At 36.2% G+C, this 13,724-nt stretch overlaps 5 protein-coding genes across 5 annotated transcripts in view; 2 read left to right on the top strand and 3 right to left on the bottom strand.

Moving 5' to 3' along the window:
- On the top strand, positions 1,718-3,814 carry LOC104722396. Its single transcript, XM_010440542.2, has 4 exons — positions 1,718-2,141; positions 2,784-3,045; positions 3,138-3,205; positions 3,306-3,814. Exons 1-4 carry the CDS (start codon positions 2,007-2,009, stop codon positions 3,606-3,608), a joined length of 768 nt encoding a protein of 255 aa, XP_010438844.1. The 5' UTR covers positions 1,718-2,006; the 3' UTR covers positions 3,609-3,814.
- On the bottom strand, positions 3,860-5,606 carry LOC104722392. Its single transcript, XM_010440538.2, has 2 exons — positions 5,418-5,606; positions 3,860-4,899 (listed from the first exon to the last, which is right to left on the bottom strand). Exon 2 carries the CDS (start codon positions 4,648-4,650, stop codon positions 4,069-4,071), a length of 582 nt encoding a protein of 193 aa, XP_010438840.2. The 5' UTR covers positions 4,651-4,899; positions 5,418-5,606; the 3' UTR covers positions 3,860-4,068.
- On the top strand, positions 6,330-8,423 carry LOC104722393 (deSI-like protein At4g17486). Its single transcript, XM_010440539.2, has 5 exons — positions 6,330-6,634; positions 6,725-6,892; positions 7,481-7,742; positions 7,833-7,900; positions 7,995-8,423. The coding sequence occupies exons 2-5, from the start codon at positions 6,758-6,760 to the stop codon at positions 8,283-8,285; spliced, it is 756 nt and encodes a 251-aa protein (XP_010438841.1). The 5' UTR covers positions 6,330-6,634; positions 6,725-6,757; the 3' UTR covers positions 8,286-8,423.
- Positions 8,465-10,500, bottom strand: LOC104722395. The gene is made up of 2 exons (XM_010440540.2): positions 10,127-10,500; positions 8,465-9,563 (listed from the first exon to the last, which is right to left on the bottom strand). The coding sequence occupies exon 2, from the start codon at positions 9,325-9,327 to the stop codon at positions 8,737-8,739; it is 591 nt and encodes a 196-aa protein (XP_010438842.1). The 5' UTR covers positions 9,328-9,563; positions 10,127-10,500; the 3' UTR covers positions 8,465-8,736.
- LOC104722390 (beta-carotene 3-hydroxylase 1, chloroplastic-like) overlaps positions 12,120-13,724 on the bottom strand; it is a 5,150-nt gene continuing 3,545 nt past the window's right edge. The window contains exons 2-7 of the mRNA XM_010440537.2: positions 13,610-13,669; positions 13,443-13,514; positions 13,228-13,362; positions 12,657-12,782; positions 12,463-12,519; positions 12,120-12,360 (exon numbers count right to left, since the gene is read on the bottom strand). Coding sequence (XP_010438839.1) covers positions 12,262-12,360; positions 12,463-12,519; positions 12,657-12,782; positions 13,228-13,362; positions 13,443-13,514; positions 13,610-13,669 — 549 coding nt within the window. The 3' untranslated portion in view covers positions 12,120-12,261. The remainder of the gene's footprint in view (positions 12,361-12,462; positions 12,520-12,656; positions 12,783-13,227; positions 13,363-13,442; positions 13,515-13,609; positions 13,670-13,724) is intronic.

Below are 13,724 nucleotides of genomic sequence, written 5' to 3'. Positions count from 1 at the left end.
CTTTTTTTTTTTTTTTTTTTTTTTTAATTTTAGCTATTACAAAAACACATGAATTTCAAATTTGACACATTAATTTTTGTGTCGTTTTGTGAACTAGCCATATTTTGGATAAAAACAAAAAAATATATATATATCATACAGTATATGTAACCTTTTTGAATTAAAAATCATTTTTATTATAAGATAAGTATTCTTTATTTTTCTTCCGAATACAATTGGTCTATATGACCATAAGATCATATGATCACCCATTAATCAAAATAGTAAATGATTATTTGAATATTTGTATTACAATTTAGTGAAATGTTAAGCTAAAATCACTTTTTTTGTTTCCTAAAATTGGAAAATTTATACTATAAACTAAACCCATTAGGCATTTATATTATCATCCATGTAAATATAGTATATTATCATTTATACTATAAAGTATAAGTTTTTTAGTTTGTATAATCCAAAAAACGTATACTCTTTTTCATCATTATATTTTTCAATCTCTAAATATGTCTCCGAAGTTACAGCTTTAGCCAAATAAATTGTATATTTTGGATATGTTATAATTTGATATTTGAAAAACAAACAAAACTTACTCGAAAATGGATATATAAGTTTAAGTTAAAACAAGTTATTATGTTGTTCATGATAATAATAATAGGTCATGTTAAATATATAGGCCAGTTGAACAAATTATCATATGTGTTTTAAATATTATTTTTGTAAATTTTCAAAAATAAATTCGATATTGAAAATGGTGACCTATAAAAGAATTAAGTTCAAAATGTAACAAAAGTGAACTAGAAAAGGATCAGCATAGTTTATATATATTTTTATACAAAACCAATACAAGAACACTTACATCATATGATAGATCCATATTATATATATATATATTGATTTATACTTTAAAACATGATGATATCGTTAGTTTGTACAAAGTATGATCATTTCCCCTAATTTCTGTATTTTTTAATGTGGCCATCATTAGGTTTCTTTATAACACATTCGAGGGCTTATGACATTTCCCATATTGTTGGAAATTTGGAATGTAGCATATCCTATGTTTTTAATTATTTGGTTACCCAACCTTTTTGATGTATGTCAAATTTTAAATTCTAAAGATTTCTATGAATGGTTGCATCATCTCATATGTACCAAAATGTTAAAGCTTTTTTGTTTATCCTATTTATAAGGCTATCAATAAACTTTATATGAATCAATTTGATATTTATGTTAAACTTTAAGGACATGGTGATATCGTTTAATTTGATCCAAAGTATGATAATTTCTCTATTTTTTTTTTTTAATGTGGACATCATTTGTTTTCTATAGAACACATTTGAGGGCTTATGACATTTCCCATATTGTTGGAAATTTGGAAAGTAACATATCCTATGCTTTTAATTATTTGGTTATCAAAGTTTTTTGATGTATGTCAAATTTGAACTTCCAAAAATTTCTTATGAGTGGTTGCATCATCTCACATGTACATTTGATATAGATGTTAAAAGTTCTGTGAACATCTTAATTCAAAACCAGATTATGAGGGATAGAGTAGTAATGTAGTATGATTGTCTGGTAAATCTAAACCGGTTCAACTGAATTGAAAGAGAAAGTGTCGGTTGAGTATGCAAAAAACGACGTCGCTTACCTGAACCATAGAAAAAAGCGAGGGCATAAGAGTCATTTCACGGGAACCCCACCACCACCGCCGCATCAGTTTCTTCAATTTCCCCACGTCTGAAACTGAAAAATTAAAAAAAAATCTTGAGAAGAAGATAAACCAAACTCGAATCGAACTTGTCACGCTTTAGATCGAGCAAAATCTTTTAAAAAAACGAAGTCGTTATGTGTATCGTCATTTCGTAGAGATCTTCAAGTATTTGGATTTGGTACGAGTTCTCTTTTGGTAGTTTCTTCTTCACCAAAAGCTATTGCAAGAATCAGCGACCTCGATTTGGTAGTAGTTAGGGTTCTTTTTTTTTTTTTTCTTGTTAAGAGAGAGAGGATCAATGGCGGAGGTTGTTCTGCACATATACGATGTGACCAACAGTGGATCGGAGAAGACTAACAACACCATTGTTCAGATCAATAGGTTCTTTAAGGATGGGATCGGTCTAGGCGGTATATTCCACAGCGCTATTCAGGTACTACCACTCTACTGCTTCTGATCTTCTTCTTTAGTCTCTCAATTTTACATCCGCACATGTATCGGTGATGTCTCTGCTTGGTTTTACGTTATACGAGTGGATTTGTGGTTTCTAATTATGTGTTATGTGTAAATGATGAAGAATTTGACGGCGTGATACTTTTAATTTGATCTCTGTGGCTCTAGTTTGATGGTTTTGTGGTTCTTATAGGTATCTATAAGATCTTGAACTTAAAGCTTTCTTTTCTTTTTCACACAGGGTCTCCTATCCTAGTAATTTTGGAAACTTTTTTTTTTCTTGGAGAATGGGTGCGATAAACTCGTGAATGGCTCTCTAGAGACTTGATCTAGGCAAAGCTAATTGCAAAGACCACTTTCACAATTGAGTCATGACAAACTTAGAAACTACCCCTCTGAACTGTGAAGAAAGCCACAGAAAATTGTATAATCCAGTGATGTATCAACGATTTAATTTAGGTTTACCATTAGTGGTTCTGTGTCTTAGGCCTTTATCAGAGCATATAACGTTTTATTTTGACTTTCTTTTCATGGTTTTGTTATTTTCTTGTGCCTTTTTTAGATTGACTGTTGATATGCAGGGAAGAGTAATTAGCTGACATCTCCTTATGAATTTGGGCAGGTATATGGTAATGATGAATGGTCGTACGGGTATTGTGAACAAGGAACTGGTGTATTCAGCTGTCCTAGTGGCAAGAATCCAATGTACACGTATCGTGAGAAAATTGTTCTTGGAAAGACAGATTGCACACCCTTCATGGTGAATCAAATGTTGCGTGAACTCAGCAGGGAATGGCCAGGACACACTTATGATTTGCTGTCAAAAAATTGCAATCACTTCTGCGATTTACTCTGTGACAAGCTTGGTGTGCCAAAGATCCCAGGTAAAGCCATTTTCTTTTTGGTAATCAGGGTGTGTGTGTTTATGTTGGCCGTCATGACTTATGTGACTGGCTTGGGTTCTGTCTCTTAACAGGTTGGGTGAATCGTTTTGCCAATGCTGGTGACACAGCCTTGGAAGTGGCAGGAAACACAGCTATGCGGGTGGGTTTCTCTCTCTTTTTGGTTTGCCCATGCTGCTTCTTTCTTACACCTTGAATGCTTATGGATGTTAAATCCTTGTGAACTGGGATACTTTTTGCAGGTAAAGCAAGCCAAAACTGAACTTGTGTCAGCTAGTAAAGTGGCTTATCGCTTCCTTTCAAATGTTACCTCGAACATAACCAATGGTTCAAATGGCTCCAATGGATCTCCACAACGATCGGGAACTCTCAACAATTCAGACAACGGGAACTTTAGACTGCAAGGTAGTTGGTTGAAAGGGCTACTTAATACTGCCAAACCCTCCACCAGTACAGAGATAGGGAACAAAGAGGAAGATCCAAACCACATAATCACGAATCAGAAAAAACAAACCAGGGACTCTGATGTTCTACTATTTCAGTAGCAACTGTACTGATCCACCACCACAGTACCAAAATGCATTCGGTTAACTGTATATCCTCCACCTATCCAAATGTGAATCACTATATCCATTACTTTGTACCGCCACTGGAAACCATTTCTCTCTCTTTTCAGCATAACGTGTGATTTTATTAGGAAGGTAAATTTCAACATGTTGTTACCAGCAAGTACCAAGAAAGTTTGAGCATATATGCATAAGAGTATAGTGACGTTGTTTGTTAAGAAATTCTGATAAAGGATGGCTGCAATTCAGATATGAATAGATTTTCAAAACGTAAGTATAAAGTTTACATGGAAAGCAAACAGAGTACAGTATCTAACAACAGCAGAGCATTCACACCGAAGCGACAACACAAAGAAGGGCTTCTGAATTAAACAACAATTCATAACTTATACCATAAGAAAGGGTTATTGTAGAAATCACATCTGGAATCATGGGATCTTCATCCCCGGAACATCCCATTAAACACAAAGGCGTTCCCGTCAGCGTTTTCAGATATCTGCAGCGATGAGACAGCCTGAGCAGCAATCAAATCAGCTGATATGCCCATGTTGTTATCCCAAGAATCCCTGGTGAATGGCGACCAATGACTGTCTCCAAGGCCATAGCCATAACCACTTGACATAAACCCAATCCCTTGAACCGCATAGCTAGCGCAGCTTTGGCGAGGAAGAAGGTTGCTTTTTTCATCTCTAAACAGATCCATCTTGAAACCTTTTCCTTGGCGGCCAATATTGACCGGAGATGAATCATCAGAGTCTTCTTCGCCCAGGAGGACGTGAAGAGCAACAGCCTCAGCAATGGCAGCCCCTTCTTCATCTAACCTTTGTTGTTCTTCCAATCTCTTCTGCTTCTTCTTTTCAAGCTCAGCCCGGATGGCTGCAGAAGTAGCAAGAGCTTTCTCCAAACGTCTCTTCTTCTTCTCGGCTTGTTTGATACGATCAAATTCATCTTTACCATGTTTCTTCTTAGCTTTCCTAACGACAGGCTGAACTTGCTGCTTGCACACCGTATGATGATCCATTATTGCTTGCTATATAAATATATAAGTCTAACTAAAATAACTGCACCTAAACTCTCTCGATTGTCGTAGAGGTGTCTCAAGAAAGAACTACACCCACTCTGGTATATAGGAATACCTCATGGTGCGGACGATACAATCCCAAACAGAGACAACAGGAGACAAGAGAAGGGAGACGTTATAAGAATTTGCAGACTTATCCTTTGGAATCATTCGTCTAACATTCCCGCACCCCTTAAACTCTCCCATTTTCTGCATTTGAAAAATTACTACTTGATTAGTTTTAACAAAAAAGTTGCGCAATGATGAAACACACAAGCCTTATGCATACCATCAAATCTTAAAGCAAAAGCATAAGCCTTAGGCTAAAACAATACTATCATTCAAAGTTGTAACAAGCTAACCACCGCATAAGCAGGGACTCAACAGAAACAGTCAATTCTACAGAAAATGTCACGACATGTCGTAATCCTCAACAAGCAACTCAACTAGAACTAATGGATCAAATTACACCAAAACAACCTATAGAGAGACCAGATCTGTCTCGGATCAAAAAACTTAACCTATAGAGAGACCAGATCAAAAAATTTAACATCAAATTTAATACAACAACAATTACACAACTAATAAGGTTTGAAACCAATAATTAGCATGGATTCAGGTGAACAAATGAAGCTGATCGAATTTTCTCGTGAGATCAATTTTATTCAAAGATTAACAAATCTATGGAAATTGAAGATTATGATGAAGAAAATGGATTGGATCCAAACCTCTGCAATATAACATAGAAGCAGCTGCCTCAAAGAACACCTCTAGTTTTAATCGGATAATTTAGAAAGAGAAACCAAAACGCAGGAAGTAAAGTTGCTGTTTGGATTCAGACAAAGAGAGACAGAGAGAGAGACAGAGAGATTTTTAAGAGATAGAGATCGTAAGTATTAAAAAAGAAAGAGACGAAGAAGACGAGAGAGGAGAAGAGATAGATAATAGTAGAAGAAACGTAGCGCGTCTACTAATGAAAACAGGACACGTGTCAATAAGGAATCAATTGCGACTTTGAGACTTCTAGTTCTTTTGGCCGGTGCGACTTCTTCTTCTCTACTCGTGTCTTTGTGGGGACCCCAGCGTTCGTAACGGAGCTATTATCAGCCGTTAGATTCTTCCAATGCAGTAAGTAGCCTCAGCCTGTAGATTTATATTAACTAAATACAAATTGATTCAGGCCCAAAATGTACAAATGTCGTGTTAAAATTACAATATAAAAGGTTTATAATTTTTTTTTCCCTCTAACTATTAATTAAAAATAAGGACTTGCTTAATCTGCATTCAAAGTTATTGATTAAGATTTGTGATTTGAGCATCCCCATTCAACCACCAAGAAATGACCCATACATTTTCGAATTTGGACAAATAAATCACCAAGAAATCACCTCCATCCACCATTAAGATTTTGATCTTACTACAGTCATTATATCTAATCTTGATAATATTTTCTTCTCTTTTTTTTTTTCCCCTTTGGCAGCAGAACTTTAATATATTTTCATTAGGACACTTGTTAAAAATCTAAAACGTTTATCTAAAATGAACTAAAGAGATGTTAAAAAAGAAAGAAGTTTTAAAAAAGGTTGACAGGTTGTTTAATCTTGACCGACATATTTATAGTTTAATGATTCTTGTTATTCGTGTTCATAATACACGAAAATATATGTGCGTGCTTAAGTTGTAAACAACGAATTAACACAGGAGCTCGTAAAGTAGCAATTGCACAAGAAAGGCGAGGGTAATAGTGTCATTCTCCGATCCCACCACCACCACCACCACCACCACCACCGCCGCACCAGTTTCTTCATCTCCTCCTCCTACGTCTGAAATTGAGAAATCTGGAGAGGAGAAGATAAGATCAAACTTAATTTCGCTTTTTTTTTTTTGAGTCGTTTCTGGGGAAGATCTAAGTAGTAGTTGGATTCGTTGAACGCAAGTGGATTTGGTACGATTCATCTGGTTTCCTTAAGCTAATATTAGATAGAATCCGCGAACTCGATTTTGGTAGTAATTAGGGTTTCGTTCGTGTTTTCAGGTAAAGAGAGAGAGAGAGAGAGAGAGAGAATCAATGACGGAGGTTGTTCTTCACATATACGATGTGACCAACAGTGGATCTGAGAAGACTAACAACACCATTGTTCAGATCAATAGGTTCTTTAAAGACGGGATCGGTCTAGGCGGTATATTCCACAGCGCTCTTCAGGTACTCTCACTCTCTCTCTCTCTACTGCTTCTGATCTTCGTGTCTATGTATCGATCGATGATCACTCTGCCTTGTTTTTGTTTACTCTGGTATGTGTTTGTGTGTGTATGTATGTGCAAACGATGCATTCTGGATTTTTTTGGTTTGATCTGTTGTGAGGTTCTAGATCAATGGTCTCGAGTAAGATCTGGAGATTAAGTTCCCTTTTTGCTTCTCTCCACTTAAGGAAGGATCTTGTGTTTCCTAGTACTTTTTGGTAACCTTTTATAGGATATGTTGACAAAGGGATCTCTAGAGACTTGACAAAATCAATGATGGCTTACGTTTACTTCCAATTGATCTTTTGACTTGGACAAATATAACACTTTCCCATTTGAGTCATGGCAATTTGGTCGAGTTAGAGAATTTGGTGTGTACTACTAAATCAACAAAACTACCAGTGCTTGACTTTAGGGTTATCCAAGTCTATGTCTTAGGTCTGTATAAGTATTAGAACATAGGATTATTGTTGTTGTTCATGGTTTTTGTTATTTTCTTGTGCCTTTTTAGATGACTATTGACTAACATCTTTGATGAATTTTTGTTCAGGTATATGGAGATGATGAATGGTCTTACGGGTATTGTGAACAAGGAACTGGTGTGTTCAGCTGTCCCAGTGGCAAGAATCCAATGTACACTTATCGTGAGAAAATTGTCCTTGGGAAGACAGATTGCACAATCTTCATGGTGAATCAGATGTTGCGTGAGCTCAGCAGGGAATGGCCAGGACACACTTATGATTTGTTGTCAAAAAACTGCAATCACTTCTGCGATTTACTCTGTGACAAGCTTGGTGTGCCAAAGATCCCAGGTAAAAGCCTTTTTTTGTTTGGTAATCAGGGTGTGTGTTTGTGTTGGCCGTCGAGACTTATGTGACTGCTTGGGTTCTGTCTCTTAATAGGTTGGGTGAATCGTTTTGCCAATGCTGGTGACACAGCCTTGGAAGTGGCAGGAAACACGGCAATGCGGGTGGGTTCTCTCTCTTGTCTTTCATTTTGCTTATTTGGAACCTAAATGCAACGTTATATGGGTGTTTAAATCTTGTAAACTTGGGAATATGCAGATGAAGCAAGCCAAAACAGAACTTGTGTCAGCTAGTAAAGTGGCTTATCGCTTCCTCTCAAATGTTACCTCGAACGTGACCAATGGGTCCAATGGCTCTCCACAGCGAACCGGAACTCTCAACAATTCAGATAATGGGAACTTCAAACTGCAAGGTAGTTGGTTCAAAGGCATACTTAACACTGCCAAACCCTCCACAAGTACAGAGATAGGGCACAAAGATGAAGATGCAAACCATGCAATCACCAATCAGAAAAAACAAAGCAGGGACTCTGATGTTCTACTGTTTTAGTAGCAATCATCGCAATGCATATGGTTAACTGTGTATTCTCAGCACTATTCTCCCGTTCTGTAATCTTTACTTTGTATCAACGTTGAACCCATCATTTTTTCCAAATTTTTATATCAGCGTGTGCTTTTGTTAAGATCATACTCGTCACGTTATTACTCGCAAATCTTGATATATTCATATCGATCGAAAGGTTTTATTAGTCTCAATACACTATAATTTGTGATTGAATCTAGCTAGTGACAGAGATTCAAAATGTATGCTGTATACAACTTAGAACGCAAAAAATTACAGAGAGAGAAAGCAGCAGAAGATGTCATCTTCTCAGCTGGTCTAACATAAAAAGATACACATGAAATATTTTTCACTCAATAAGGGTTTCTAGATTACAGAAAAAGTTACTTACTTCTATCATAGCAAACAGTTCTCTTAGCAATTGGGATCATGGCAGTTGTCATCCCCGGAACATTGTTTCAAAGAAAAGAGAGTTCTCATCAGCGTTCTCAGAAATCTGTAGTGATGAAACAGCCTGAGCAGCAATCAAATCCGCAGATATTCCCATGTTGTTATCCCAAACATCCTTCACGAAAGGCTTATATGACACTGACCAGTTACTATCTCCTAGTCCATAACCGTTTGACACAAACACAATTCCTCCTATAACTACATAGCTAGCGCATCTTTGGCGAGGAGCAAAGCTGGTCCTTTCATCTCTAAACAGATCCACTGTGAAACCCTTTTCCTCGCTAAGCATGACTCGAGGAGATGAATCATCAGAGTCTTCTTCGCCCAGTAGGACGTGAAGAGCAACAGCCTCAGCAATGGCAGCCCCTTCTTCATCTAACCTTTGTTGTTCTTCCAATCTCTTCTGCTTCTTCTTCTCAAGCTCAGCCCGGATGGCTGCAGAAGTAGCAAGAGCTTTCTCCAGACGTCTCTTTTTCTTCTCAGCTTGTTTGACACGATCAAATTCATCTTTAACATGTTTCTTCTTAGCTTTCCTAACGACAGGCTGAACTTGCTGCTTGCACACCGTATGATGATCCATTATTGCTTGCTATAATTCTAACTAAAGAAAATGCACCTAAACTCGCTGTCTTGAGAGGATTTCAAAGACTATAGAACCACTCTGGTATATAGGAATACCTCATGGTGCGGACAACACAATCCCAAACAGAAACAACAGGAGACAACTAAAGGGAGAGGCAGTTATAAGAATTTGCAGACTTAACATTTGGGATCATTACTCCTCCTTTCCCACACCCCGTAGACTCTCCCATTTTACTGCATTGACGATCACATGATTAATAGCTTAAAGTTGCAAAAGGAGAAACACAGAAGCCTATGATGCTTAACATCAATCTTAAAGCAACAGCCAAAAAAAAATAGCATTCAAACTTGTAGAAGCTAACAGTAGTATATGCAAAACATGCCAGTTGTATTTCAACAACAACCCAAGATAGAAGAAGATACATCACACAAGCTAAAAGCCTGATCATTTCAATGAATATTGAAACCCTTATTGCCAATAGAGCCAAGAACTTCAACAATCATATCATTAAACCCTCAAGAATCATCAGCTAAACCAAATCATAGTGCGTAAGTGAAACAAGATGGCTGAGTATTAACTAATGAATGAAAACAGAGACCAGATCTGCCTCAGAAACTTATGGTGCATCATAATTCAATCGTCTAACTAGGCTTAAACCCATGATTGAGCATTAAATCTGAGGAACAAATGAAAAGCTAATCGAAATAAAAACTTTTACAAAAAAAAAAAAGAAGTCAATTCGATTAGAAAATTATACAAAGAGCAAAAAAAGATGATGAAGAAATTGGATCCAAACCTCTTAAAAGTGGCATAGAAGCAAATGCCTCAAAAGAACTCCACCAATTTAATCGGACAGTACAGAGAGATGATACTACTGTCTGTACTTAGCTGTCTGGAGATCCAGAAGAAAACTAGATTAGTTCAGGTAACGTAGGCCGACTTGTTATCTATCATCCAATCATAAAAAGACACGTGACAAATGATGTTTTATGTTTTTTTTTTTTTTGTTTGCTTGCGACCAAATTTATACTATGAACCGGCTCTGATAGCGTTGTTGTGTAACACAAGTTACACAATTATTAACAGTCTTTAGATTATGATATGGGTATGAATACTAGCTAGCTTGACTGAGATTTCGATCCCCTACTTAGAAACCAAATTAATGCATGCATCACGAATGCGTTGAGTTTTTTTCTTTCTCTTCTTTTTCTTTTTTCCTTTTTTTTGTATTGATTTTTGCTTCTTTTTTTTTTTCAGTGGACTTAAGCTTTAAGTGTGCCTAAGACACGTAGCAAAATGGGACACGTAGCTTAACCTTATATGTCATTTGGATATGGACATTGCAAAACGCGTTAGTTTTATATTACCTTCTATAGTTTTTTATATACTAGTATAATTTTTTTTTCGTATTGGGATAATCACATAATCGTCATTTTGGTTAGGTTAAAAATAATTATCGTCATTTTAGTTGGTGGAGTGGCCACAATTGATAGCATTCGTCCACGAATGCATCTTGACTTTACAATAATGATATAAAACAACGAAAAGTTATATAATAAAGGGAATGTGTGATAATGGATTGATTAGTGGATTAACGGTTATTATTCGATCTTATTCGCCAAAAGCGTACAGAACTTACTATTTGTGTAAATAGAAAGCTATGATCGACTTCTCTATTGCACTTATGTGTCCTTCTCTAATTAGGCCTCCACGCCACCTCATCCTCATAGAGTATACAGAGATGTAAAGGATGGAGAGAGATCGATGACAAAGGTGAGAGTCGTGAGACCATCACATGCCTTTCGGCGACAAAGCACTTTTAATTAACTCTAAAATTCTTTCCAGATAACTCTTAAGAAACCCATTAAAGATAATCAAATAGGTCTTTTTTCCTTATCTCTTGGGATTTAATTGGATAGTGTCGTAGGAGTGCACATAATAACTTCCACTTAGTAAATTGGACCATTTGGTGAGTGCATGAGGAAATGTTGTGGTGTATCCACTTAGTGAAGTCAGAAGTGAGATATATTGGACAGGCTCGCAACACGTAAACACGTTTCAATAACTTTTCCTTTAAAAGTCATTTCTCTTTTATATATGATCTCACCCGCCAAGTAGTTTTCTATATTAGAACTCGAGCCGTCCACAGGCCGTCCATATTGTTTGAGTACCAATATATTTGATATGGCAAACCACACATCCTTTTCATATTATTTAAGAAGTGAGTTTTGTAAAAAGCGTTTACGTACGTGTCACAACCACTTTGATTCTCAATTTCTCACAATTTTCTCTTTAAAATGAACATGTTTTTTTATATGGTACAACGAGCAGTATCATAAAAACTCTTCAACTATATGATGATATACATCAAGAGAATGCTAGCTGCAATCTTTATTTTTTGTTTTATAATTCTGATTTATGTTCTTACACGCAACGCGACCAGGGCGTCCATTAACTTCCGCGAGATCTCGCGAAGAAGCGGCCATATTGTGAACGTAAGCGTATATAGTGCAAATATTAATTTACGTGAAGAAGAAAAGTCCATAAACATCAATCTAGGTGTATATGTATGTCATTTGGACTTATCAGATACAGATAAGAAGCACTTGACTTGATGAATATTTGCTGGTTATAATAAGCAAAAGATTTTGTACTTTAAAGATTTGCGTTAGTCATGTTTCATATAAGGTTTCAGTTGAGCAATTTAAACAATGTAGAGACGATAGATATACAATGGTTTTTAAGCCATACACACAAGCTATTGCTTTTCTTACACCAAGGCTAATTATTATTATTGGATTAATTTCTGTTAAAATAAATATTTCATTAAAATCAAAATCTGCATATATGATTGATTTATCAACATAGACCGTCTTCAGATGATCATGACAGAGGGACAAAACAAAAATTGGGACTTGTTTTTTTTTATAGTCAAGAACTCGACCCGGAACCTAAGCTCTTTTTGTAAGACTTGATTCTCCGACTAATCTCTTTATCTAACTCTTCATTTCCTCCGACTTCTTCCAGTTCCTGAATCACCACCAATTCAAAACACAAAATCGAATTATTAGAAAAGAACCAAGAACAATATCAAGAAGATTAAGAAGAATACAGGCAAATCGAGAAACTTGCCATGGGTCCAAGAAACAGTCCATATGGTACACCATTGAATTTGTCCGTGTGATGTAGCTGCAACGTAACCATACACGAGACCATTAATAATTACCACCAATCTAGTACTAGTAGTTGTGAGCTAACACATTAATAGTGAAATAAAATATGAAAATAAAAGATTACTATTTTGGGAAAGGATTGGATTACGTTACCTGATGAGCGGCGGCGACTTTTCGTAAGTAAGGGACGTCGGCTATTGGACCTACAGGGAAGCGCTTGTGCACCAGACCATCGTGGACAAACATGTATGCGATCCCAAACACCGTTATTCCTAACCCCTGTTTCGCGGACGAGACAAGAACAACAAGAACAACAACGACTTGTAAGAGCTAAATTAAGCCAACAGGTCATTTAGCGTTAATGCAGCCAAAATAGTCAATTGTCATCACATGTAGTATCCACTTAAATTATAAAAAAAAAAAATACAAATAATGGGAGAGCGACACAAAATCCTGATACATAGATACGTTTAAATTAAATTCGTTTTTAACGTATGATCTCTCTCAGTCCACCAATCGAGAGGGTAATAAAAGAAAAATTCCTACTATTATGGTATGGGATGGGTCCTTAACTATCAATAAATCCTAATTGATTACTATAGTGTTTTAAACTAATACTAGTACTATAGTAGTATAAACAAATTGGGCTTAAGTAACTAACCAATATAGAGTCAAAGATTCAAGACCAATGAGAGAGAGAGAGAGAGAGGACTTAAAGACTTACGGCGCCAAAGCAGAGACCAGGAACGAGTCCTTTATTGAAGAATCCATATGAGAGCAGACCAATCGCAGGAACTGCGTTTACTATAGCGAACACATCGTTTAACTCAAATGGTCCTTCTCTTGGTTTGTGATGCGACTAACAAAACCAAATTTAGACGGTTTGAGAAAATTTTATATGAAGATAAAGAATAAATATAGAGAAATAGAGCAAACTACCTCATGCATGTTCCATAGAGAAGCATGCCATAAAGCTCTGTGAGCCCATCTAGCCCAAAACTCCATACCAACCTGAATCCAATTCAAATAATAAAAAAAAAAATCTCAGCCAAAAACTTGTTTTATGTATGAATCAGGGATGGATGAGAGATATTGAAAACACTTACAGCCGCACCAACAGATAAAGCAAATGTACCAAACATCTCCAGCATTGAGATCTCACCTCCCTAAATTATCGCAAACCAAACGATTATGAGATTTTTTTTTTTTTTTTTTTTTTTT

Source organism: Camelina sativa, chromosome 11 (genome assembly GCF_000633955.1).
Source record: "Camelina sativa cultivar DH55 chromosome 11, Cs, whole genome shotgun sequence".
Classification (NCBI taxonomy): Eukaryota; Viridiplantae; Streptophyta; class Magnoliopsida; order Brassicales; family Brassicaceae; genus Camelina; species Camelina sativa.
Note: the sequence above shows the minus strand (reverse complement) of the source record. Positions and strands in the feature narration are given on the sequence as shown.